Genomic DNA, 25,417 nt, shown 5'->3' on the forward strand with positions numbered 1-25,417 from the left:
GACTCTCCTGGCTCTCTGGGCCGGTGAGGGGCTCACCCTGCAGGCTCACTCGGTGCCCCCCGGACATGCCGTGCCGGCTGCAGCTGGAAAGGGGCCCAGACTCCGCCGGACTTTGCAGCCCCCTTGCAAGGAGTGTTCGCCCCAGTGCCGGCCTGGGAAGTGGGGAGAAATTTTTCTCCCCAGGGAGGAGTTGGACTGTGTTCATTCCCCAGGCTCTGCACAGTGGGGTGGGGGGCAGGGATCCCCCCCCCCGAGTGCTTGGAGAGGAAGGCCGGAGAGTGCCGGGGGCTGCACAGAGCCCCGCTGAGCCAGCGCGGCTGTCTGACACCCCATAAAGCACTTGGATGGGAAGAGCCCCCGTCCCCTCCTTGGGGCAGTGGCAGCTGGACCCCCGTGGGGTAGATGCCCCGTCCTGTGGGGCGGCTGGGGGTTAAGGCTGTGGGTGCAGGGCAACTCCCTCTGATGAGCCAGGAAAGAGCCGACAGCCCACAAAAACAGAGAATCTCGACAACCGACCACTGGGGGGATGTGACTGGAAGGGGGCAGGGAATGGGGCCCAGGGCCTTTCCCCTCGGGGGCGCTGGCTCCCACCTGGCCCCACAAGCTGTTTCAGAGGCTGCACTTATAAGCCATGGGCCTGGCATTTGCTCAGGGTCCCAGGGGTGAAAAGGGGGGTCTCAGTCCCCCAGCCTGGCACAGACTCAGCTGTTGGGGGGCTCTGGGTGGCCTGGACAGGGTCTGGGGGGTCAGGATTGGGAATGGTGGGTGCTCAGCACTTCCCCCAGAGCCCGCAGAGCGGGTCCCAAGAGTGCCAGGCCGGGCTGGGCTCCACCAGCTCAGAATCACCGTTTAGAACAGACCCTGTCCCTGGCATCTCCGCCAGGGCAAAATCACCCCAAACGCCCCCTTGGCCCCCCAGCTCAGAGCCCCGTGCACCTCCCCCACCCACAGCACAGTCCCTGTCCCGGCTCGCGCCGCTGGTATCTCCTCTCACGAGTCTGCGGGCTCCGGGCTTTGGGGGCCGGGCAGCAGGCGCAATCTGGGCCCCCAGTGCCCCCTCGCTGTCCTGGGGGGCCAGTCCCTTGTGCTTGTTGCTGCGTGGGGGTGACCAGTCGCTGGGTGCCTGGCAGGGGCAGATCTCCGTGTGCCCAGGGGCAGGGTCTGGGGCACACACACGGAAGGTGGGAGAGCGTCTCATTGCCCCGTGGGCACCCTCCAGGCCCCATCAGGCTCCCGGCACGGCTCTGGCGCAGGTGTCACCGGCTGGCTGGCTGGACCCCAGCGTGGCCCTGGCATGGGTGTCTCTGGCTGGCGGGGCCCCTGCCTGGCCCTGGCACGGGTGTCTCTGGCTGGCGGGGCCCCAGCACGGCCCTGGTGCAGGTGTCTCTGGTTGGTGGGGCCCTGGCATGGCAGGGGCGTGGGTGTCTCTGGCTGGCTGGGCGGGCCCCAGTGTGGGTGTCACCGGCTGGCTGGCCAGACCCCGGCGCGGCCCTGGCGTGGGTGTCTCTGGCTGGCGGGGCTCCGGCGCGGGTGTCTCCGGCTGGCAGGGCCCCGGCGCGGGTGTCTCCGGCTGGCTGGCAGGACCCCGGGGCGGGTGTCTCCGGCTGGCAGGGCCCCGGCGCGGGTGTCTCCGGCTGTGGGGTCCTGGTGCGGGTGTCTCCGGCTGGCTGGCAGGACCCCGGCGCGGGTGTCTCCGGCTGGCAGGGCCCCAGCACGGGTGTCTCCGGCTGTGGGGTCCTGGCGCGGGTGTCTCCGGCTGGCTGGCAGGGCCCCGGCGCGGGTGTCTCTGGCTGGCTGGCAGGGCCCCGGCGCGGGTGTCTCCGGCTGGCTGGCAGGACCCCGGCGCGGGTGTCTCCGGCTGGCAGGGCCCCAGCACGGGTGTCTCCGGCTGTGGGGTCCTGGCGCGGGTGTCTCCGGCTGGCTGGCAGGGCCCCGGCGCGGGTGTCTCTGGCTGGCTGGCAGGGCCCCGGCGCGGGTGTCTCCGGCTGGCTGGCAGGACCCCGGCGCGGGTGTCTCCGGCTGGCAGGGCCCCAGCACGGGTGTCTCCGGCTGTGGGGTCCTGGCGCGGGTGTCTCCGGCTGGCTGGCAGGGCCCCGGCGCGGGTGTCTCTGGCTGGCTGGCAGGGCCCCGGCGCGGGTGTCTCCGGCTGCGGGGTCCTGGCGCGGGTGTCTCCAGCTGGCAGGGCCCCAGCGCGGGTGTCTCTGGCTGGCTGGCAGGGCCCCGGCGCGGGTGTCTCCGGCTGGCTGGCAGGACCCCGGGGCGGGTGTCTCTGGCTGGCAGGGCCCCGGCGCGGGTGTCTCCGGCTGTGGGGTCCTGGCGCGGGTGTCTCCGGCTGGCTGGCAGGGCCCCGGCGCGGGTGTCTCTGGCTGGCTGGCAGGGCCCCGGCGCGGGTGTCTCCGGCTGCGGGGTCCTGGCGCGGGTGTCTCCGGCTGGCAGGGCCCCAGCGCGGGTGTCTCTGGCTGGCTGGCAGGGCCCCGGCGCGGGTGTCTCCGGCTGGCTGGCAGGACCCCGGGGCGGGTGTCTCTGGCTGGCAGGGCCCCGGCGCGGGTGTCTCCGGCTGTGGGGTCCTGGCGCGGGTGTCTCCGGCTGGCTGGCAGGGCCCCGGCGCGGGTGTCTCTGGCTGGCTGGCAGGGCCCCGGCGCGGGTGTCTCCGGCTGGCTGGCAGGACCCCGGCGCGGGTGTCTCTGGCTGGCAGGGCCCTGGCGGGGCCCGGGCTGGCGCTAGACGGTGGTGTAGACGTAGACGAAGATGATGACCAGCAGGTTGAGCACAGTGCCCGCTATGCCCAGCATGGCCAGGACTCGCTCCTCATGGTCCTCCTTGGCCTCCTGGCCCGGGCCCGGGCCCAGCCCCTCCCTGCCGGTGCCCCCAGGCACCATCTTCACATCCAGCTTCTCCACCCGCAGCTCCAGGTCCACCTGCTGGGGGGGGGGGGGGGAGACAGGGTGAGGGGCGGGGCTCCCCGATTCCACCCGCCCCCAACTGCAGGGCGAGCCCCGCCCCCTCTCCACCTCCCTCCCCCCAACTGCAGGGCAAGCCCCTCCCCCTCCTTCCACAACTACAGGGACAGACCCCCCCCACTCCCTGTCCCCTTCCAGGCCCCGCCCCCCCGTCTCTCCGCATGGGGATCCCCAGTTCCCGTGGAGCTGGGGGGAACCTGGGGCTGGCTCCACGCCCCTCTGGACAGACACGGGAGGGGATCAGGTCCCCACTTTGCCCCGAGCTGCTGCCCCAGGCCAGGTGGGTTGGCAGCGACCCCTGGACTCCCCCCCAGCTCTGCCAGTGCCCCTCACTCCTGACCCGCAGCCCCCCGCTTTCCAGGCCCTGGGCTGCCTGGCAGAAGGGGGGGGACACTCCAGCTGCCCAGCACCCCCCAAAGGGGATCCCAGATTTGAGACCTGCTCCCTCACTGCACCCCCAGCCCTGCCCCTCACCAGGGCAGGGTCCATCCCAGGTGTGGCGCAGGATCCCAGACCCCCCCATACCCACCCAGCGCCAGGCAGGAAGAGATGTGACACCCCCACCACATGGGCCCCTCCATCGCCCCCCAGGCGTGAATAGCCCCGGGGAGGGGGCGGGGGGACACGTATCCAATGGGTGCGCCTGCCCCCCTCGCTGCCGTCAGCAGCCCCCAGTGACATGAGCACGACGTCAGCAGGGACAGCGGGACTCCCCCCAGCTCTGCCGGTGCCCCTCACTCCCGACCCGCAGCCCCCTGCTCCCCCCAGCTCTGCCGCTGCCCCTCACTCCCGACCCGCAGCCCCCTGCTCCCCCCCAGCCCTGCCGCTGCCCCTCACTCCCTACCTGCAGCCCCCTGCTGCCCCCCACCCCTGCCAGTGCCCCTCACTCCTGACCCGCAGCCCCCCCCGTGCCCCTCACTCCCTACCTGCAGCCCCCTGCTCCCCCCCAGCTCTGCCGGTGCCCCTCACTCCCGACCCGCAGCGCCCCCCCGTGCCCCTCACTCCTGGCCCGCAGTCCCAGCCCGGGGGTCCCACAGTTCTATGAACACAGATTTTTCACGGTGGGGGGGATCCCCAAGAACCCTCATCCCCAGCCAGGGGAGCCTGGGGGAGGGGTGCGGAGGGGGGCAGTTCCTGGGAGAGAAGGTGACGGGGGTAATTCAGGGTCCCCCCATATCCTGAGGGCAGGTGACAGTCAATGTCCCCATTTTACCGACAGAGAAACTGAGGCCCAGAGAGAGGAAGGGTCAGGCGAGAACCCAGGAGTCCTGCCCCTCTCCCCTTGTGAACAATGACCGGGCTCTGAGCGGGGGCTTGTTGCAGGGCCGGTACCGCGCAGCGGGGCTCTGCCCCATGGGGGAGTCGGGGGGTGCAAAGGGAGCTGCTGTCTCCGGGGCTGGCGGGAGGAGCTGGAGGGGGGGCCTCTATGCGCAGTGGGGTCCCCCGCCCCAACCCCGCGCTCGACCACCCCACCCCCGGACGCCTGGGTTCGCGGCCCCCCACTCCCGCAGGGGGGCACCTACCACGCACTGCATCGGGAGCAGCCGGCGCGTCACGGCTCCTTCCGGGCCGGCTGGAGCGGGCTGGGGAGACGGAGCCGCGCGTTGGGGGGGGCGGCTCCAAGGCCCCCCCGATGGGCTCCAGCCGCGGAAGGGCGAGAGCGGGCCTGGGCAGCGGCCGAACCCCGCGCGCGTGAGTGTGCAAAGGGGGCGCGTGCAAGGGACGAGCATCTGGGGGGTGAACGTGCGAGGGACGCGAGAGTGGCGGGCCGCCCGCTGGCGGGGAATGTGCAGGGGGGCTGGAGTGAGTGTGCACGGGACGAGTGTGCAATGGGGCTATGAGCGAGCGTGCAATCGGGATGGGGAACAGTGTGCAATAGGGAGGGTGGAGGTGAGTGTGCGAGGAGGCCCTGGGGGTGTCACGGGGGGGCTGTCTCCGTGGGTCGGTCCCTGGCCGCGCTCCAGCCGGTACCTGAGGCCACGGGGAGGGGCGGGCTCTGAGCCCCGCCCGCCGCCTGGAAGTGCCTAGAACCGCCCCGCGCAGCCCGGCCCGGGGACGCTCCAGGCGAACCCGGCCCCCCCCCCCCCCCCCCAGTCTCCATCTGCAGCTGCCCGAGCTGGTTGCTAAGCAACTGCCTCCGGGAGCAACATCCTGCATCGCAACCAGGTGCCAAGGGCCGCGCGGAGGGAGGGGGCCCGTGGCTGTAGAGGGAGGGGCCGTGGGGGAGGGGCAAGTGGGGAGCAGGGGGGCACCGCCTGATCGAGGTGCAGAGGTGGTGGACACAGACAGCAGAGTCCTCCCTGCTGAGGACCCAGGCGTCCAGCCCCCCAGGGATGCAGAGGCCCCCCCCCCGCCCCGACAGAGGGGGGATATCCCGGAGGGCTGAGCCTCTGGGGAAGGGGGCCTGAGGGGCTGGGAAGGGAGCAGAGGGAGGAGGTGCCCTGTGGAAATGGAGTGGGGGCTAGTGGGTTAGAGCAGGGGGCTGGAGCCCCGACTCCTGGGCTCTCTCCCTGGCTCTAAGAGAGGAGTGGGGGCTAGCGGTTAGAGCAGGGGGCTGGGAGCCTGGACTCCTGGGTTCTCTCCCTGGCTCTGGGAGAGGAGTGGGGGCTAGTGGGCTAGAGCAGGGGGCTGGGAGCCTGGACTCCTGGGTTCTCTCCCTGGCTCTGCTGCTACCTCAAATGTCACCATGCCCAAGTTCCTACCCCTCTTGCCAGTGGGCGTATGCTGCCTCCCTCCCCACGCATTGCTGCTTAGATGGGAACGCTGCCCCCCCTTTTTGCTCTCTAGGCGGGGGCACCAGATGTTCTGGGCTTTGTGGGGAGCTGGGCACCCAGAGACAGTGGCGGGGGTCCAAGGCTGACGGGAGGGCGCAACCCCTAGCCCCGTCTCCTGCAGTCAGACTGGCTGGAGTGGGTGAAGCAGAGAGATGGGCCTCCTCGTGCAGGGCCCCACACCCCACGCCCTGCCAAAGGGCCGGGGGGAAGCCACGGACGCCCCTGCTGGTGCACAGCCCCCCTAGGGTCCTGCACATGCCCCTGGCTCACTCCCCCCCAGACGCAGTGTGACCCTGGGCCTCAGTCCCTCTCTGCCATGGGGAAAACAACCCACCCTCTCTGCAGGCCAGGAGCTCTGTAGGGCAGAGGCAGAAACAGGCCGACGGACTAGGTCAGTATATTCTTATTTCTGTTTTAGAAATGGGGAATCAGAAGTGCAAAGGAGGGGCAGGGGGAGGGATTTGCCCAAGGCCCTGCAGGGAGTCGCAGAGATAGGAACAGAACCCAGGTGTCCGGGCTAGCCGCCCCGGTGTTGCATTGGCCCCGGTTACTAGCCCTGCACAGGCTCGGCTCCAGCTGACTCACAGGCTGTTATAGAAACAGGCCGGAAGGGCCCAGGGGGGTGGGGGCGGGGGGGGTCCCGTCCTGGGCAGCCTCAGGCCCCTGCTGCCAACCTTGCCAGGTGCCCACAACCTCCCCCTCACCCGGGGGTGCCCAGCGAGCCCCCCCGGCAGCAACAGCTGAGGCACCATTGCAGGCCCAGGGACAGAGCAGGTGGGGGTCCTGTAGGGCGGGCGCTGCTCCCCTGGGCCAAACTGGGTGTTCGGGGGCGTATGGAGGTGGGCGCAGGGACGGGGCTTCGAGGGCCAAGCACGGGGTAGTTTCAATGGACTTTCAATGGGGCACATAAGTGTGAAGTGTGTCCATGTGTGCGCACGGGGCGCGTGCGGCTCGCCGGGGGCACGCTGGGGGCGCGTGCGGCTCGCCGGGGGCACGCACAGTATAAAATCCCACTCTGACATCCCTGCTCCGTTTCCCTGCACGCTGACCAATCACACTCAGGCTGCAGGCTGGCGGGGTTAGCCACGAGGCCAGGGGGTCCGTCAGCCCCTTGCTGCCCCTGTGTCCGGGCGTGTGACGATGCCCGATGGTGCCCAGCACAGGGCTCAGTCACGTCCCACTGGCATGGCCACTGGGGAGCCCCGGGCACGGGTCAGCCTGGGCTACGCCGGGCACACAGTGCACGAGGGGCCGGTGTCACCCCAGGGTGCGGTGCGGCCGCAGGAAGTGCCCCGAACCCCAGAATCTACCATGCTCCCAGCACCCCCGGGTGAGTGTCAGAGTTACCTGGCGCCCAGGAGCACCGGGCTGCGGGGACGGGGTGCAGCTGGGCTGGCTCGAGCCCCAGGCCGCTGGGGGAACCTCCTGCCTGCCCTTCCCCCAGAGGGCACCATGGGCCAGCCCCAGCTCTCCCAGGTAGCCCATGCTGTTCGGCTTAGCCCTCGGCACGGGCCAGGGTGGATGGGGGCTGATGCTGCTCCGGAGCAGCCAGCCCCCGTCACAGGAGTTTGCACAGGGTCTAGGCCCCCTGAGGGCCGAGTGGGACTTAGGCTTTGGGGGACCTCAGGAGGCCCCTCCCCTGCTCAGCCACTCCCCCCCCCCCAGTTCTCCCCCTTCCTGGCTTTCAGCCACAGCTCCCACAGGGCCGGCTCCTCTCCCAGCCCGGTCTGGAACAGGGACAGAGTTGCCGGCTGGGTGTGGGGCCTGGCCAACCCTGCGTGTTCCAGTAACGCCCGGGGCCCCACATGCAGGGATCGGGCCCCACAGGTGTGCCAGGGAGCTGGGCCTGCCCCACGCCTGCTGCCGAGGGACAGGCCTGGAGCCTGCCCTTAGCTGCCAGGAGAGGGGGCTGGACCGCGCCGCGAGTTCAGCAGGCCACTGAGGTTGAGCGGGGGGCCCGGCCCCGCCCGGCCCCCAGACACAGACACGCAGGTGGAGCGGGAATGCGGGTGTATTTGCCATGGAAGCCCCCTATTGAAACAGGCAGCGGGGCCCCACCCCCAGCACAGCGCCCCCTATTGCTGCCAATAGGCTTTGGCTTGCTAAGGGCTGGGAGGAGCCACCAGGCTTAGGCCCTGCCTACCAGCCAATGACCTTTTCACACCTGCATTAGGATTTGCCCCTCCTGGGTGCAGCTGCCCCAGACCACTGAGCCAGCACCTGAGGGGCCCAGCACCATGCAGGGTGCGTGGGCACCCGCAAGGCACAGAGGGGGCAGGGGAGGGGGGCAGAGGGAGCCCCCAGGAGGAGGAAGACCAGCGAACCCACTGCTCTGTGAATAGAGCGCGATCCTGCCTCGCGGACGGTCCCAGGCCCGCCCCAGGGGGGTAGCCCCCCCTTTCCCTGCCAGCCCCAGCAGGACGCGGCTGCAGTGGGATCCGGCCCCCGCCCCACAGGGCTTGCGGCAGGTCCCACGGGTGGAAGAGTCCAGGGCATCGGCCAGCCGGCTAAGCGGAGCAGAGCCTGAGTCGGGCAGCGGGCGTAAGGCCTCCGTGGTGAGTCAGTCCCGGCCGGGCCAGAGTCCCCAGGCCCCTCCGCGGATGCTAAAATGAGGTCTCGTTCAGCCGGGCTTTGGGCGCTGCCAGCAGGACGATGGGCAGGGCCTCGCTGGCCACCGAGGGGGAGGAGGAGCCAGACCCCGGCAGGGCAGGGGGCAGGGTCCTGACAGAGGGGGTGGGGCTGGCTCCGGAGGGCCTGCGGGCCGGCATGCCGGGGGCACGTAGCAGGACCTTGCCCTTTGCTCCAAGGCGCCCTCCGTCGGGCTCCCCGACCGGGCCAGGCCACCTGGCCTCGAGCCCGGAGGTGCGGGCCAGCTCATGGCACCGCTCGACGAAGCTGCCCCCGCCACGCAGCCCGTGGGGAGCCCGGGGGTCGCCATCCGGTCCATCCGCTGGCCGCCGGGGGCAGGGCTCCAGCGCGGGGCCGTCACCGCAGTTCAGGGAGCTCTGGCTGGCCGTCAGCGCCGCGAAGGGGCCCTCGCGGGCCCTGGGCAGCAGCAGGCTCCCGCGGGCAGCGCTCAGCAGGAGCCCGGCGCTGCCAGCCCCCTTGGCGGGTCTGTCTCGGGCGCTGTCGCTCCCCTGGGACTGGAGGCTGTCGGGAGGGGAGGGGAGAGGGGCCGGGCGTTAGCCAGCCAGGCAGGCAGAGCTCAAGCAGAACCGAGCGGCAATCTGCAGCCCCACATGGGCCCGGGGCGGCCAGCACCGGCCCGGCTGTGAGGCGCCAGCGCGTGGAGTCCAGTTTAACCGGGCGCCCCCCAGAGCCGGCGTAGGTCTGCCAGCAGGAGCCCAGCCCGCAGCCCTGGGCTCCCCGGGGCCCCCTGTACCTGGTGCTGGAGGCCCGGGGCGTGCCGGGGTGGGCGAAGGAGCAAGCTGGGCTCATGTCCGGGGTGCGCGTCAGGGCCAGGTCGCACTGCTCCAGCTGCTGCAGCAGCTCCTCCTCCGTCAGGCCCCCCACCTCTGGAAGAGAGGGGGCAGAGCACAGGTCAGGCCGCCACGCGCCGGGCGGGGAGCACCCCGCAGTGCCAGGGAGCCCCCTGCAGCACAGGGGCCGGGGGGGTGGGAAGGCGACGGGTACCTGGCGGCTTGCCCAGCATCTCCATGGCCGTGGTCAGGTCCCACATCTGCAGGCTGCCGTTGGCGTGGCCCGTGAAGAGGTAACGGCGCGGGCGGGAGCCGATGCGGCTGGAGCCTTCGCACTCGTGCACCGTGAAGGCGGTGATGGCCGTGCCGTCCACGGAGCGCACCTCGCAGATCCTGGGGCAGGGGCAGGGCGGGAGCTGGGGGCCAGGACGCCTGGGTTCTTTCCCCCGGCTCAGCCACGGGCCCCGTGGGACCTCGGGCAGAGCCCGCCCTCCCGGTGCCTGTCTCCCCCTTTGTACAGAGAGGCTCCATCACCCCCCATCCCTCGGGGCCCCTCCACCACGGAGCCTCCACCGCCAGATGCAGTGCCAGCCACGGCGGGCAGCCACGAGCCACGTGACCCCACCCTACCCGCAGCCGGGCCGTGTGGCCCCTTGACCCAGGCTCGGGGGCCCCCCGGGTACCTCTTGCCGGTGGAGGAGAGACGCACGAAGACCTGGCTGGCGTCCGGAACCACCTTCTGGATGAAAACCTGCTGATCGTCCCGCTCCCCGAAGGGCCCTGCCGAGAGCCGCCGGTCAGTGCCCTGGCCTCTGCCCCAGGGCAGGGACACGCCCGCGCCTCCTGCCCCCCGTGTCCCCTGCCCCCCCCAGTGCCACCACCCCGTTCCCGAGCACCGTCACCGCGTCCCCTGCCCCCCCCAGTGCCACCACCCCGTTCCCGAGCGCCGTCACCGCGTCCCCTGCCCCCCCCAGTGCCACCACCCCGTTCCCGAGCGCCGTCACCGCGTCCCCTGCCCCCCCCAGTGCCACCACCCCGTTCCCGAGCGCCGTCACCGCGTCCCCTGCCCCCCAGTGCCACCACCCCGTTCCCGAGCGCCGTCACCGCGCCCCCTGCCCCTCCCGTCCCCCAGCGCCATCACCCCCTGGCATCACCCACCAATGTCGGTGCCAGCGCTGCAGCCCGCGTGCCCGTCAATGTCCTCCAGGGACAGGATCTTGAAGGAGGCCAGCGGGGTGGAGCCCGGCTGGGTGGAGATCATGCCGCGGAAGCGCGTCACCGTCCAGGTGCGGACGTGGTTGTTATCGGCACAGACTGGAGGCCAGGGGGACAGACTCATTTAACCAAAGGCTCCCTGAACCCCCTTGCCTAAGGGGCTCCCTTCCCCCGTCACGAACAGGGCACCAGCTGGAACTAGGCCCAGTGCCCCTCACTCCTGACCCACAGCCCCCTGCTACCCGCCCCTCCCGCTAGCCCAGCCGGTGCTCCTCACTCCCGACCTGCAGCCCATGCTGTCCCAGCCCTGGGTCCCCTCCCCCCGCCCAGCCGGTGCCCCTCAGCACAGCCCCCCCAGCCCCGCTGCCCAGCAGCACCTACCCGAGATGAGGTGCTTCTCGGACAGCATGATCCTGGTGACGGGGCTGCGGTGCACAGTGAAGGTCTGGAAGAGCTGGGGCCCCGAGCCCACGGTCTCCGGGTGCTGCACGATCACCCGCACTGTCCCCGAGCTGGTGCCATAGGCGATCTCGATCCAGTTCCCGCTGTCGCCTGTGGGGCCCCATGTCAGCCGGGGAGAGCTCCCCCCGTCCCCCCGCCGGGTTAGGGCCCCGCCCTCAAGCCCTGGTTCAGTGGGGGGCCACGGGGAGGGGAGCTGGAACATCAAATGCACTATGGGAACCACAACGGGGCGGGGGGGAGGGGGCTGGGAGCCAGGACTCCTGGGTTCTCTCCCCAGCTCTGGGAGGGGAGTGGGATCTAGTGGTTAGAGCAGGGGGGGCTGGGAGCCAGGACTCCTGGGTTCTCTCCCCAGCTCTGGGAGGGGAGTGGGATCTAGTGGTTAGAGCAGGGGGGGCTGGGAGCCAGGACCCCTGGGTTCTCTCCCCAGCTCTGGGAGGGGAGTGGGATCTAGTGGTTAGAGCAGGGGGGGCTGGGAGCCAGGACCCCTGGGTTCGTTACTGGCTCCCTGGATGGCCGGGGACAAATCCTTTTCCTTCCGCAGCTTGAGGCTGAATCCTGGATTCTGCGGCTGGCCGGAGTGGCGGGGGGGGCGGGGGGCAGGGCTGGGGCAGGCCCCGTACTTGTCTTGGGGGTGAGGTAGACGCTGAGGGCGGTGACCGCGTCCTCCGAGGGGTCGCGGTACAGCTCCGTCACCAGCAGGTCGTTGTCCTTCATGCGCAGGGGGAACTTCTGCACATCTGGGGACGGGGGGCACGTGTCAGGGCAGCCCCAGCCCCCGTCAGCCCGGCGGGGCCAGAGCGGTGCCCACGCTGCCCACAGGCCCTGCCCCTGGCCGGGTGCCCGGCCCCTCCTGAGACACGCCCGTTGGCACAAGGCGGCAACAGGGCTCGGCGAGGCCCAGGCCGGGGGCTCAGAAGAGACCCCCCCCAACCCATCACCACGCAGCCTCGGTAGTGCACCGGGCTGGGACGCAGGGGACGGGGATCAGCTCCCAGCTCTGCCCCTGCCCCCGCGGGGCCCCTCCGCAGCTGGCAGAGCCTGGCCCTGGTGGGCGAGCGGCTGCCCCTGCCCCGCCCCCCAGGCTGCCCCGCCCCGCCCCCGGCTCTGCCCTGCCCCACCCCGCCCCCAGGCTACCCCTGCTCTGCCCCGCCCCGCCCCCCAGGCTGCCCCGCCCCTCCCCAGGCTCTGCCCTGCCCCACCCCGCCCCCGGCTCTGCCCTGCCCCACCCCGCCCCCAGGCTACCCCTGCTCTGCTCTGCCCCGCCCCACCCCCCAGGCTGCTCCGCCCCTCCCCAGGCTCTGCCCTGCCCCACCCCGCCCCAGGCTGCCCCTGCTCTGCCCCGCCCCGCCCCCAGGCTGCCCCCGCCCCGCTCACCCACGTAGTAGATGGAGCCGTTGTGGCAGCCCAGCAGCAGGAAGGTGCCGGCCGCGTCGTAGCTGCTGATGGGAACCACGTCCTGGATCTGCCGGGGGCCAAGAAGGAACCTGCTCAGCCACACCCCCCTCAGCTCACACTGTGTCGTCCCCCCCCCAGCTGCCCCCAGCCATGCCACCCGCTTGCTTTGCATCCCCCCCAGCTTCCCCCCGCTCGCCCTGCATCCCCCGCACAGCTCTCCACTCGCCCTGCGTCCCCCCCAGCTCGCCCTGCATCCCCCCCACAGCTCCCCACCCAGCCATGCCCCCCGCTCGCCCTGCGTCCCCCCACAGCTCCCCCCTGCTTGCCCTGCATCCCCCCACAGCTCCCCCCCGCTCACCCCGCAGCTCCCCCATCTCACGGCCCCCGGGGCTCTTTGCTGCGCGCTCCCCGCCCGCAGCTCCCCCCCGGCCGCCCCCCTCACCTGCCAGTGCTTGGTGACGGCGTTCCAGACGCCGATCTTGCCCGTGTGGCTGGTGGCGATGAGCTGGCTGCCCACGAAGAAAAGCGCCTCCACCGGGACCCCCAGGTGGAACACGCCTGGCCGGGGAGAGGAGCCATGAGGGGGACCGCCCAGGGCCCCCCCGCGCTGAGCTCCCCCCACCCCTCGCCGAGCCCCTCGCCCCTGCCCAGCTCCCCGCGCTGAGCCCCCCTACACCCCACCCCTCGCCGAGCCCCCCGCGCTGAGCCCCCCTTTACCCCACCCCTCGCCCCCCTCACTGAACCCCCCATACCCCACCCCTCGCCCCCCTATACCCCACCCCGAGCCCCCTTGCCGAGCTCCTCCTCCACCCAGACCCCCACACTGAGCCCCCCTATACCCCACCCCAAGCCCCCCGCGCTGAGCCCCCCTGTACCCCACCCCGAGCCCCCTCGCCGAGCTCCTCGCCCCTGCCCCCCACCCCGAGCCCCCCGCCCCCTCACCGATCTCGCTGCCATTGCCGTCGGCCGGCAGGGCCCAGAGGATGATCTCGCTGCAGGAGGCCACGGCCACCATCTTGTCCTGCTCGCCCAGCGACCCGCCCAGCACTTTGGCATTCAGGGCCACCCGCTCGATGACCCAGTCCAGCCGCGGGCTGCAGAACACCTGCTGCCAGCCCGACGTCTCCTTCATCCTGGGGGCCAGAGCAGGCGTCAGACCGGGGCTCGAGCCGGGGCTCCCCCCGGCAGGCACGGCTGGCCCCAGCCCTGCCCGGGGGGAGAGGGAGGGTTGTGCTGCAGGGGGCAGGGGCTCCGGGGTCTGTTCGCAGCGGGACCCCCGTGGCCGGGGAGGCAGGAGACCCTGCGGTTACCTGTAGCACACGAGGAACTGGGCGTAGGCCACAGCGATCCAGTTATGGTGCCCGCAGACGATTCGGACCATGCCGGGGTCACTGGCCGGCCCTGGGGCGGGAGGGCAGAGACCAGCACAAAGGAGGAATGGAGTACGGCTCAGCTGGCACACGGCAGATCAGTGACAGGGCCAGGAGAGAACCCAGGAGTCCCGGCTCCCAGGGCCCCTGCTCTCACCACCAGACCCCGCTCCCCACCCGGAGCCGGGGAGAGAACCCAGGCGTCCCGGCTCCCAGGGCCCCTGCTCTAACCACCAGACCCCGCTCCCCACCCAGAGCCGGGGAGAGAACCCAGGCGTCCCGGCTCCCAGGGCCCCTGCTCTAACCACCAGACCCTGCTCCCCACCCAGAGCCGGGGAGAGAACCCAAGCGTCCCAGCTCCCAGCCCCCCCCCACCCAACGGTAACCACTAGACCCCACTCCCCACCCAGAGTTGGGAGAGAACCCAGGTGTCCTGGCGCCCCCCCCGCCTCGCCCCGCTGTAACCACTAGCCCCCAGTGCCCTTCCAGACCAGGCAGCTGGAGAACGAGGAGCTCCCCCAGTCCCGCCCCCAGGGGCCCCGTACCTGCCCCGAGGCCCCGCTCCTCCAGCAGGCGGCCCAGCAGCCCGGCCTGGCCCAGGGTGGGGGGCAGGGTGTTGCTGCGGCGCACGGGGGCCCTCTCGGCGGCGCTGTGCAGCCGGGCGGCCACCTGCGGCCCTGCCACGCTGTGCCGGTTACGCCGCTTGGCGGGGAACACTGCAAGAGGGGGGGCCGTGGGACCATCGGAGCCAAGCTGCCCCTTCCTGCCCAGCCCGTCTCCGCCCCCACCCAGCCCCTCCCCTGCCACGCCCATCTCCACCCAGCCCCTCCCCTGCCCAGCCAGTCTCTGCCCCCCGCCCAGCCCAGCCAGGCCCCGCCCCTCCCCCGCCCATCTCCACCCCCACCCAGCCCCTCCCCCTCCCCGCCCAGCCAGGCCCCGCCCCTCTCCCGCCCAGCCAGGCCCCGCCCCTCCCCGCCCAGCCAGTCTCCGCCACCGCCCTGCCCAGCCAGTCTCCGCCCCTCCGTCACTCGGCCCGGGGCGCAGCACCCACCTGGGGGGGGCAGGTAGCCATTGAAGAGGACGCTCCCGCAGGCCGAGCGGTCAAGCTCCTCGCGCAGCTGCAGGCGACGCACTGGGCAGGAGAGGGCATGGGGTGAGCTGCAGACCCCCCCCCCCGACCTGTGCCCCCCCCCGCGCCGTACCCAGCGGGGTGATCCCCGTGCCCCCCCGCGCCGTATCCAGCGGGGTGATCCCACCCCCCCGTCCCCCCCTACGCCGTTCCCAGCTGGGTGATCCCGTCCCCCCGTGCCGTACCCAGCGGGGTGATCCCGTCCCCCCGTCCCCCCCTGTGCCGTACCCAGCGGGGTGATCCCATAGAACTCAGCTTCATGCAGCAGCAGGGAGATGTTGACGCCCCTGGAAAGACACAGCGACAGGCTAGGTCAGGACAGAGGCCGGGACTGGAGCAGCACAAGGCAACACCAGATTTGCCCGGGTTCGGGGCGCACCCCCTGGATGTGTGGGAGCCTCCCACTGCCCCAGGGGCTCAGGCAACGACCCACAGGGCAAGGCGCCGCACAGACCCAGGACGCTGCCTGCAGCCCTGATGGGCTGGGCAGACCCCCCTTTCCCCATTTCCGGGGCCACCGCTGAGGAGGAGGAGCCAGGAACGCCCCAGTGCTCCTGGACATCCCTGGCACAGGGGGTCAGATGCTTTCTCTGCGCCCTGCCCAGGGTATCAGCGCCCGCAGTGCCGTGCCATACCTGGGGTCGAGCTCCTTGGTTCGCAGGAAGTTGAGAATGGGTGCAAAGACGGTGGGGTCTCGGTCGATGAAGATCTGGGGGGGCAGAGAGCGGGTCAGGGGGCATCTCTCCCATCAGGAGCAGCACACACAGTGCCCCACGAGCCGCACTCCACGCGTCTCAGCCCACGGCCCCATGGCTGGGAGCCCAGCGGGGCCCAAGCTCGCCTGGGGCAGTGCCACACGGGCAGGTCTCCAAAGCACGGCTGGTGACCGTACAAACCAGTGCCCCAGTCCTCGGTGGCAAGGGGGTTCCCCTCACAGGCAGGGCAGGCCCCCGTGGGGTGCTGGGGGCGCTATGGGGGGCTCAGCAGGGGACGCTCTCCCCTGCCAGGCAGGGCAGGCCCTCGTGGGGTGCTAGGGGACGCTGTGGGGCAGGGAGTGGGGCAGGGGGCTCGACAGGGCAGGCCCCCGGGGGGTGCTAGGAGGCGCTGTGGGGCAGGGAGCGGGGCAGGGGGCTCAGCAGGGGGCGCTCTCCCCTGGCAGGCACTCGAGAGCTCTGCACGGACAAGGTGACCTCTGGGCTGCCAGATGCCTCGTGCCACGGAGGGACCCTTAATGCTGGGTATGCAGCCGATCTGGCACGCGGCTCCCGTAGCCCGGCTCCCCACGCTGCAGCCCCGGGGGCAACTCACCGCTCCCGTTTCATCCTTCAGGGTGGAGATCCGGCCACTCAGGAGGCTGGAATTTAAAGAGAGACAGAGGTGACTGCTGCTATCCACCCTGCGGGCTGGGGCCACGCAGGCCCCGACCGAGCGGAAAGGCAATTACAGAACCCCAACCACTATAACCTCAGGGCTGTGACGGCGCACCAGCAGCTCCGCTTTGGGCAGAGAACAGACCGGGTCAGCCCAAAGGTCCTGTCTGCCGACCGTGGTCAGTGCCAGGTGCCCCAGAGGGAATGAACAGAACAGGGAATCACCAAGTGATCCATCCCCTGTCGCCCATTCCCAGCTCCCGGCAAACAGAGGCCAGGGACGCCATTGATGGACCTGTCCGCCATGAATTTATCTAGTACTTTTTTGAACCCGGTTATAGTCTTGGCCTTCATAACATCCCCTGGCAAGGAGTTCCACAGGTTGACTGTGCGTTGTGTGAAGAAAGACCTCCTTGTGTTTGTTTTAAATCTGCTGCCTGCTAATTTCATTGTTTTCTGGTTCTTGTGTTGTGGGAAGGAGGCAATAACACGTCCTTATTTACTTTCTGCACACTGGCCATGATTTTATAGCCCGCTATCACATCCCCCCTTAGCCGTCTCTTTTCTAAGATGAACAGTCCCGGTCTTCTTAATCTCTCCTCACACAGCGGCCGTTTCATCCCCCGCATCATCGTTGTCGCCCTTTTCTACACTTTTCCAGTTGCAACAGATCCTGTTTGCGACGGGGTCCCCAGATCTGCAGGCAGCGTTTGAGAGGGGGTGTACCAGGGATTTACACTGAGGCAACCTGACATTTTTTCAGTTTTATTCTCTCTCCCTTTCCCACGAGAGCTTTTCTGACTGCTGCTGCGCACTGAGCGGGCGTTTCCGGACTCCCAGATCTCTCGGGGGGTAGCAGCTAATTCAGGCCCCAGGGGGTTGGTGCTGAGGTTTTGCTGCCCCCTGGACCCTTCACTTGTATCGGTTCAGAGCAGACTGATCCCTGGGGAGCAGACTGGGCAGGACCTGATGAGGGCCCCCCACGCTGGGGCCCTGCGCCATGCTAGCCTTCGGTGCCGGGGGGGGCACAGGACCCAACTCGGTCCCTGGGGAACCAGCAGCCGACAGGAGAGTTCCCATGAGCCCTGCCCAGCCCTGCCCGGCGCCGGCCCGCGGCTGCCTGGCCCTGCGGGGCTGTTTGCACCTGCGGCCGCTGGATCGGCGACACGAGAGGCAGGGCCGCCAGGAACCTGGCCCCAGGTGGGCGGAGGGTAACAGGGCAGGTGCCTTGTACCAAACCCATAGCAAGAGACGCCCAGGGCTGCGATGGGCCGGCTGTGCCGAGGGCGGGCTGCCCCCAAGCCACCGTGCCCCCGCCTGGCTGGGCTAGGGCCTTTCGCGCCCACGCACGGGGACAAGCAGCCGGGCCGGGCTTCTCTGCCCGTCACCTTGAGAAGAACGAATCCGAGATCCAGGTCAGGGTCTGCCGGGACGTGCTGAACCTGCAACGGCAAAGGGCGCGGTGAGCGAGCGGCCGGGCGCGTCAGGGGGACACGGAGCACGTGGGGGGGAGTGAGGCAGGTGTGGGGGGGCAGGGCCCGGCACGTGGGGGGGAGTGAAGGGGGGGCGGGGCCGGGCCCAGGGGGCCGGGGTGAAGTGGGGCAGGGCTCGGGGGGGGGGGGGGGGAGTGAAGCGGGGCCCAGGTTGGGGGGAGTGAAGTGGGGCAGGGACCGGCCGGGGGGGGTGGGGGGGTGAAGGGGGCGGGGCCCGGGGGGAGTGAAGCGGGGCCCGGCGGGGGGGAGTGAAGGGGGGCCCAGGTGGGGGGGAGTGAAAGGGGGTGTCGAGGGGGCGGGGCCCGGCACGTGGGGGGGTTGAAGGGGGCGGAGCCCAGGTGGGGGGGAGTGAAGGGGGGCAGGGACCGGCGGGGGGCGCGGACTGGCCCGGGGGGGGTTGAAGGGGGGCCCAGGTGGGGGGGAGTGAAAGGGGGTGTCGAGGGGGCGGGGCCCGGCACGTGGGGGGGGTTGAAGGGGGCGGGGTGAAGGGGGGCCGGGGGGGGCGGGGATCCCGCGGACGGGGGGTCCCGTGGGGGCGGGGCCGGGGGTCGCGAGGGGCGGGGCGGTCCCGGCCCCCGCTCGCCTCTTGCCCCCCACGTTGAGCTGGATCAGCTCCGCGCCCGGCCGCGCGCTCCCGCCTGGCGCCGCCATGTCCGCGCCCGCGCCCCGCTTCCGCCACCGCCCTGCTGGGACACGCCCACCCCGCGCGCTGATTGGTCCCCGCCTCGACCCGGGCCCGCCCACCCCGTGCGCCGATTGGCCCTTGGGTCGCCCCGGCCACCCGCCCCGCACACTGATTGGCCCCCTACTCCGGCCTGCCCACCTCGCGCGCTAATTGGCCCCCGCTCGTCCCGGGCCCGCCCACCCCGCGCGCTCATTGGCCTCCGCCTCGCCCCGGCCCATCCCCCCAAGCCGGCTCCGCCTCCGTCCCACCCCTTAAAGGGGCAGGCCCCTCAGAGGAGGAAGTGGACCCCTCCCCACCGCCCGCTTGACCCCCGACCCGCTCCTGCCCCTCCCTTCCCCACCTCCCGTGACCGGCTCTGACCCCTCGGGGGGGCGGCACGTGGGTCACCGCGACCCCCCCACTGGGCAGAGTCCGTTACTGACGCGCCGGACCCGCCCCCCCTTCACTGCTTCCCCCAGCTGCCCCCACCCCCCCAGCTGCCCCCAACCTTCCCCCTCCCCCTTCTGCCCCACCCCTCCCCCAGCTGCCCCCACCCCTCCCCCACCCCGCTCCTCCCTCTCTTCCCCCCCCAGCTGCCCCCAACCTTCCCCTGCTCCCCCAACCTTCCCCCTCCCCCTCTCTCTTCCCACCCTCCCCCCAGCTGCCCCACCCCTTCCCTGCTCCTCCCTCTCTTGCCCCCAACCTTCCCCCTCCCCCTAGCTGCCCCCTCCCCTCCCCTTCCCCTCCCTCTCTTCCCCCCTCCCCCCAGCTGCCCCCCCTCCCCCCCTTCAGTCTCACCCTCAGCTGCCCCCACCCCTCCCCCACCCCGCTCCTCCCTCTCTTCCCCCCCCCAGCTCCCCCCAACCTTCCCCTGCTCCCCCCAACCTTCCCCCTCCCCCTCTCTCTTCCCACCCTCCCCCCAGCTGCCCCACCCCTTCCCTGCTCCTCCCTCTCTTGCCCCCAACCTTCCCCCTCCCCCTAGCTGCCCCCTCCCCTCCCCTTCCCTGCTCCTCCCTCTCTTCCCCCCCTCCCCCCAGCTGCCCCCCCTCCCCCCCTTCAGTCTCACCCCTCAGCTGTCCTCACCCCTCCCCCATCCCTTCCCCCCTTCAATCCCCACCCCCCTGCAGGTCCCCTGCCCCCCTGACCCCCAATGCTGCCCCCGGCCTTGGGAATCTGCTCCTTGGTTCTAGTCCAGCTTCAGCCCCCGGCTGCTGGGTCGCCCTGGGCCTGCGAGACGAGTCCTCGGCCCCCGCCCCGGGCAGGGGGCTGGAGTCGCCCCCAAGCCCAGCTCCCGGCTGCGCCCTCTGCCAGCAAACGGCACCGGGCGGCTCGCTGGCCCCCAGACTCTCCGGCCAGCCCGTCCCCTCTATTGGCTACAAAGCGTGAAGCCCCTTCCCCCCTCGCCAGGGCAGCTGGCCGGGAGCCGCAGAGACTCCGCACCGCGCCGTGCAGGGCGTGCCAAATGGCGGCAGGTTCCCCCGGAGCCGAGTCCGGCCCCTGCCCCGTCGCAGCCCAAGCCTCCTCTCACGCCCTCGCTGGTACGATCTTCACAAACCGCTCGCTGGTTCCAAAGCACGGCCCTGCCCAAGGCCTTCCAGCACGGGCGAAATAAACTCAAACCGAGCCCGCAAACACACTCGTTCTCGGGAAGGTTTTCTTTATACAGGAGGAAAAACATGGTTTAGAGCAGTTACACCCTGGCCCCGGCCCCCGGAGCCGCAAGGGGAGGCTGGGGCTGCATGCTCCGGCCAGGGAAGCGGCTTCGTCTTGACTCTCTCCCATGTTGTTGCAAGGAGGCGGGGGCTGGCTGCGGCCCGGCGCGATCTCGGGCTGGCTGCGGGTGGGTATAAAACGGGGCTGGGGGGTGACACAAAACCGAGGGCGGGTTGGAGGGTGGCTGGGCGCTGCACCGGCAGGCTTGGGGACGCTCTGGGAGCCGGGGACCCTGGCTCGCTGCCCCTTGAGGGCCGTTAGCGGGCAATGGTCCTGAATGGCAGCACGGGGCCCTGGAGAACTGGACCCCCGGATCCAAGCGTGACCCCGGCTCGGGTCTGCCCGAAGAACCAGCCCCCGAGATGGTCGCCCACTTCACGTCTCTCTCTCGCCCCCTGCCCCCCACGTTGGCCCCGGCCCCAGGCTCCCTTCAAAAAGGCCGGGAACCCCGGCTACGGCTGGGGCCATTCCCAATGGGGCGTCTCTTCGGTGTCCGCCTGGGCTCGGGGTGTGGATGTGAGTCTAGTCCAGCAAAGCGACCTGCAGGGCAGCTCCTTGGATCCCCTCTGGGCTTGACGCATCCTGGCGCTTTGCTTTCCAGGGCCCTGGGTCGTGAGCCTCAGCCAGCAGCTGGATTCCCGAAGCAATCGGCCCAGGGGCCCGATCCCCTGACAGTCACTGCCAGGGCCCAGCCCGGCTCTGCACTGCTGCGAGTGACTGCGGCAGGGCAGGGTCGGTCAGGCAGGGGCTGTTTTGGCCAAGAACCAGCCGCCCCCTGCCCCGGAGCCTCCCCCAACACTCGGCCGCCTGCCCGTTTATTGCATAAAGACGTGCCCTCGTGCGACCTTGGAAGAGCCCCCCCCCCCCCGGCTCTTCCCGCTGGACCCGATGCCCGGCGGGGGGCCAAGCCGGTCACACACGTGCAGAGCCAGCACTACGGCTTGTTAATGGCACCGGAGCCCAGCCCACAGCAGCCGGGACCTCTGAACTCTCGCTTGGGCCAAAGCAAGGGCCGGTCCTGATCTCCCCAGGTTTGAAGGTGCAGGGGCTGGGGGGCTGCTGCCCAGGCTCCCCCAGGGGACGGGATTCCCCCTGATGCCCCCCGAGCTGGATCTCCTGGGGCCTGAAGGCACCGGGCGAGGGCTCCTGGTTGGGGGGATGTGAAGAGGGACCACGGAGGATGCCACAAAGGAACGGCTCCTCTGGGGCTGCTCCACCATGAGACCTTCCCCCTGCGCCAGGGCAGCGCATCCCTGCGCACTGGGGGTGGGCGAGCCGGGGGAGATGGCGCCCAGTGGCCTGGAGCCTTGCTCGGCAGGGGCCCAAACACGGCCTATGCAGGGTGGGCGAGGGGGCAGAGGGCTGAACAGCCCCTGGGGGTACAGAGCCCCCCAGGCCCAGCAGCTCCACCCCGCTCTGTGCTCTGTCCCGGAGCAAATGCTCCAGCCGCCATCCCTGCCCGTGGGGCGAGCGCTGCGCCCAGGCTGGCAGCAGGACCTAGCTCCGTTTGCGAGAGACCTGGCCCTATGCGGCTCCGCCTGCGGGCTGGCGGGACAGGGCCGGGGGAGCAGCGCCGGGGCCGAGATCTCCCTGCCCCTGCCGTGGGGACGGACCAGTCGCGCATCCGACTTCCCAGGATGGCAACGAAACCCCAGGACCTGTCCAAAGCTGGCAGGAAACCTCGGGCCCCTGGCTCTGCAGGAGGAGTTGGGGGATCCGGCCAAGCACTGCCAATGCTGTGCTGACCCACACGGCAGGGCAGGCCCGGGATGCTGAAACGTGAGCATGCATGGACGTGTGTTCACAAGAGCTGGCGTGCAAGGGCATGCACGAGTGGGAGATGGAACCAGGGGCTCAGTGCGGGGCAAGTCTCAGATACCTCGGGGGGCATCAGGGCCAGGGGCTCTGTGGCTGCGCTGGCCGGTGTGCCAGGCGGGCGTCAGGAAAGCCTGCTCCCCCAGGGGACGAGATGCCAAGCGCAGGGCTGCAGGGAGACAGACCAGACCAGGGAGGCAGGACTCCCTCTCCAAACGCCTGCCCCACCCGGAGCCATGGGCACTGCCAGTCAGACGGAGGAGAGGTGGTGGCAGAACGGAGAGCCGCATGGAACCCCGGCCGGCGCCCCCCACCTCGCACAGGCTGCTCTGGACAAGCGGGGGGCAGAGAATCGGGCTGTCTGAACCCACCCTGGCCAGCGATGGGCCAGAGCGGGGCAGGGCGCGCCGGTCCTGTCACAGGCTGGGACAGCCAGGAACGCTGGGAAGGACCCATACCTCGAACCCAGGCCCTGTCCCCACGATCCCCGGCTGTGCCAGCCTGGGCTGAGGGCCGTAGGGGCCTATGCTGGGCCTTAAGGGGCCAGCACACCATTATATGGACCTGAAGGCCGACCCCAGCCCTGCCCCCTTCCCTCGCCCGAGAGCCGTGGAAACCCAGCGCTGCGTGTGCTCAGAACCCGCCCCCCGTGCGACGGGCCCACGTTCATAGCGGGCTCAGCGAGAGCCAGGTGCCCAGTTCCCTTATGTGAATTACCCAAAATGCTTAAACCCCCTGGGAGCGTCTACCTGAAAAGCGTCCCGTCCCCTCCCCTGCCCCGGAGATGCCAAGCGGCTTCCCAGCCTGGGGAGGGAACAGAACTGCCCGCCCCGCTCCAGCCCCTGCACCACGCAGGGAGAGGGGCAATGACTCGGGGTGCGGGGGGGGGGAGGCTCCTGTATGCCCCCCAGGGGAGGAAATGAATTGGGCCAGGCCTAACGACCCCCTGAGGCCCTTCCCCACTGCACAGAGTCTCTGAGTCCCGTGGATTTCCCTGCCCAGCCCCGCCCGGTGCCGGCTTTGCATATATCGTCCCGTGGTGAGGAGCCGGGCCGGCCGGCGGCTCCTGCTGCCATGAGCTGGACTCCTCCAGGCACCGAACGGCGAACACAGTGCCAGCGTCCCTCCAGCGCCCGGGCGGGGCTGCCCGCATCCTCGCACCCCTTCACGGGTGTGTTTCAGGGCACCCCTCCCCAGGGGGCCCTGCTCGGGCGTGGTTTCCTGCAGCGGGGCGTGCGGGGGGCCCCCAGGTCCAGGGGCTGTCCGGGATGTGCGCAGAAGGGGGCTGGCTCGGTGAGTGACGTGGAGGGACAATGCTGCAGCCCGTGGGGCGGTGGGGGTCCGCTCTCAGCCCCCTGCACGCTGCCCCGGGCCGCCTCACTTCTTCCTGCCGGACGTGCTGGCCCGCCGGTCGCTCTCCCGCCGGGGGTTGCCCTCGTCGGTGGAGGAGGTGGTGAGCAGCGCCTGGCTCCAGCGGGCGATCTCGGCGTGCTCCTCTGTGGACGCAGCCAGCGCCTGGAGCCAGTTCTTCATCTCCTCCTGCAGGACAGAGAGGCCAGAGCCGCGTGAACCCCCGGGCGGCGCCCCCCACCTCGCGCAGGCTGCTCTGGACGAGCGGGGGGCAGAGGATCGGGCTGTCTGAACCCACCCTGGCCCTGGCCCCCCAGTACACCAGCTGGCTGGGGCTGGCATGCCTGGCTGGCCCCCCAGCGGGCGAAAGTGTCGCAGCTTGGCTTGCGGGAGCGGCTCAGGACCCAGCCTTCCCGGCGCCGTGTGCCCTGCCCCGACGGGGATCGCTCCGAGGCGGCCCGGCGACAGGGCTCGGCTCCCCGCCCGGGACACAAGGGAGGCCGAGTGGAACTTCACCCAGCGTCAGGGCCCGGAGAACCGGCGCTGCCCGTCCGCCGACCCGCGGCGCCCCGCCGGAGCCTGGTCACGCCCTGCCCCACTGGCGGCTCCCAAGTGACTCCTGCTGGCCCCTGGCTGCGGCCGCGCCCGTCGGCGGGGCAGCCGGGCTCTGGGCCCCGAGTGCGAGGGGAAGGGGTTTGAAGGCTCCGGGGCCTGGCCCCGCTGCCGGGCGCTCCTGGAAACGGCACTCAGGGGCCGTGGAAGATGTGAGAGTTGGCAGCTTGCCCCAGCTCTGGCAGGGGTCGGGTCCCCCTTGTGCCGTCTGAACCCCCCGCCCCCCTCAGCCTGCGGCGAAGCTCCTGGCCAGCCCCAAGGAGCGAGACCCCGGCCGTGTCCTACCTCGTCCTTGGCCTGAAGCAGGAACTCGTTCCCATCACCAGTCCTGGGGGAAGCAGGTGGCGCGTTAGTGTCATGTGGGATTGGGGGGGTGACGTGCGAGGGGGAGACGTGCGAGGGGGGAGCGCTAGGCTATGGGGGGGGCTGCCTGGTAGAGGATCCCCCCAGTCGGCCCAGGGCTGGCTCCCCGGCTGATCAGGACGCCACGTGGAAGCCTAGGAGGCTGCGTGCAGGGGGTGCCCAGGGCTGGGCTCCAGGAAAGGCCCTGGATGGCGGACGACAGAGGGATGATGGTTGCTTCCCTGCTCCAGGCCCACAACCCCAACTCGCCCCCCAGCACAGAGCCCCTGAGCCCCTGGGGCAGCACCTGCCCACGCAGCTGCTGCCCCCCAGGGCCTGGTGTCTCTGACCTGGGGGAGGGAGGGGGGCGGGCAGGTGCCCAGTGTCTCTGACCCGGGGTTGGGGGCAGCTGGACTCACTTGAGCTTGAAGACGTTCTTCTTCTTCTTGTAGTCGCTGGCCACCTGGCTGGTGGCCTGGTGCAGGGGGACCGGCGGCTCCCCGCCGTGGGTGCTGCCCGACGCCTGCCCCTTGGCGTCCTTATAGAAGCCCAGGTCCCCTCTGCTCAGGACACAGTAAAGGTTTACCCAGGACCTACCAAAACAGAGCGAGCCCAATGGAGCAGGGCAGACTGGGACCCCCCTGCCCATCCAGCCATACGGGGCAGGCCTGGGGTCATGGCCCCATGGCACCTCCGGGGGCGCTTCTGGGACCCCAGGAGGAGACCCCCTGCAGGGGAGCCCGGCTCAGCTGGCCAGGGCAGGATCCTGCCCTCCACGTTATGAGTGTGATAGACCATCTCACTGGCAGGGGACAGGGCCCGAGAGGGTTAATGGCCTCCCAGACTGACGGACCCAGGGCCCAACTTGAGAGGCAGGTCGGGAAGAGACGGAAACGAGGAGAGCTGTGAACTGCAGCCGGCTGGTTAGAGAGAAGGGGGCTGTCAGCTCAGGGCTTGGGAAGTCAGCAAACGAGTCGTGTCTATTGCCATGGCTTTGGTTCAAAGATCAAAACAGGAATAGTAACATTTAGGAGGACACTGGAGGGAACTAGTTTTATTGTCTGTCTCTCTTTGAAGGTTGTGGTGACCTGTATCTGAGCTGTGGAATGGATAAATCACGCTGGGCTAATTGCCAGGATGTTTGGGAGAAGGGAAGTTAAGCCTGTTGTTTTCTCAGGCCAAAAGGCTGCTGGAAATGTATAAAGACCCCGGGACACGATCCTTCTTCATCTCAGATCTGCCAAGAAGGGGAAACCCTGAGCCATCAGGATTGAGATCCCCAGTCACTGACTGGAGTCGCCCTGAATATGGACACTCTCTAAAAGGACTTTTGG

The 25,417-nt window shown here is 70.4% G+C and overlaps 2 protein-coding genes across 5 annotated transcripts in view; both read right to left on the reverse strand.

Moving 5' to 3' along the window:
• Window positions 1-2,713: 2,713 nt before the first annotated feature.
• SHKBP1 (SH3KBP1 binding protein 1) lies at window positions 2,714-18,266 on the reverse strand. 2 transcript variants are annotated; one of them, XM_074937268.1, is made up of 19 exons: window positions 18,171-18,266; window positions 17,483-17,536; window positions 16,033-16,078; window positions 15,360-15,433; window positions 14,953-15,011; window positions 14,647-14,727; window positions 14,141-14,311; window positions 13,536-13,626; window positions 13,168-13,358; window positions 12,668-12,783; window positions 12,205-12,292; window positions 11,451-11,567; window positions 10,750-10,920; window positions 10,312-10,467; window positions 9,837-9,933; window positions 9,368-9,546; window positions 9,117-9,249; window positions 8,524-8,884; window positions 2,714-2,918 (listed from the first exon to the last, which is right to left on the reverse strand). In XM_074937268.1, the coding sequence occupies exons 1-19, from the start codon at window positions 18,236-18,238 to the stop codon at window positions 2,721-2,723; spliced, it is 2,451 nt and encodes an 816-aa protein (XP_074793369.1). In that variant the 5' UTR covers window positions 18,239-18,266; the 3' UTR covers window positions 2,714-2,720. The 2 variants fall into 2 exon arrangements, with proteins under 2 accessions (XP_074793369.1, XP_074793370.1); XM_074937269.1 differs by lacking the exon at window positions 8,524-8,884 and having other exon boundaries at window positions 2,748-2,921.
• A 2,569-nt stretch (window positions 18,267-20,835) lies between these two features.
• SPTBN4 (spectrin beta, non-erythrocytic 4) overlaps window positions 20,836-25,417 on the reverse strand; it is a 63,689-nt gene continuing 59,107 nt past the window's right edge. The window contains exons 33-35 of one of the 3 annotated variants that reach the window (XM_074937264.1): window positions 24,503-24,676; window positions 24,027-24,069; window positions 20,836-23,318 (exon numbers count right to left, since the gene is read on the reverse strand). In XM_074937264.1, coding sequence (XP_074793365.1) covers window positions 23,157-23,318; window positions 24,027-24,069; window positions 24,503-24,676 — 379 coding nt within the window. In that variant the 3' untranslated portion in view covers window positions 20,836-23,156. The remainder of the gene's footprint in view (window positions 23,319-24,026; window positions 24,070-24,502; window positions 24,677-25,417) is intronic. The other 2 variants (XM_074937265.1, XM_074937266.1) reach the window with 2 other exon arrangements.

This window comes from Natator depressus, chromosome 23, assembly GCF_965152275.1.
Source record: "Natator depressus isolate rNatDep1 chromosome 23, rNatDep2.hap1, whole genome shotgun sequence".
NCBI classification, from domain to species: Eukaryota; Metazoa; Chordata; order Testudines; family Cheloniidae; genus Natator; species Natator depressus.

Excerpts from the sequence above, each read along its gene's own strand:
- SHKBP1 (XM_074937268.1), bottom strand. The coding sequence starts at position 18,238 with ATGGCGGCGCCAGGCGGGAGCGCGCGGCCGGGCGCGGAGCTGATCCAG. Across the intron at positions 16,079-17,482 it reads TCGGATTCGTTCTTCTCAAG|CCTCCTGAGTGGCCGGATCT; the intron begins GTGACGGGCAGA and ends TTTAAATTCCAG. Across the intron at positions 13,627-14,140 it reads GGAGCGGGGCCTCGGGGCAG|GGCCGGCCAGTGACCCCGGC; the intron begins GTACGGGGCCCC and ends CTCCCGCCCCAG.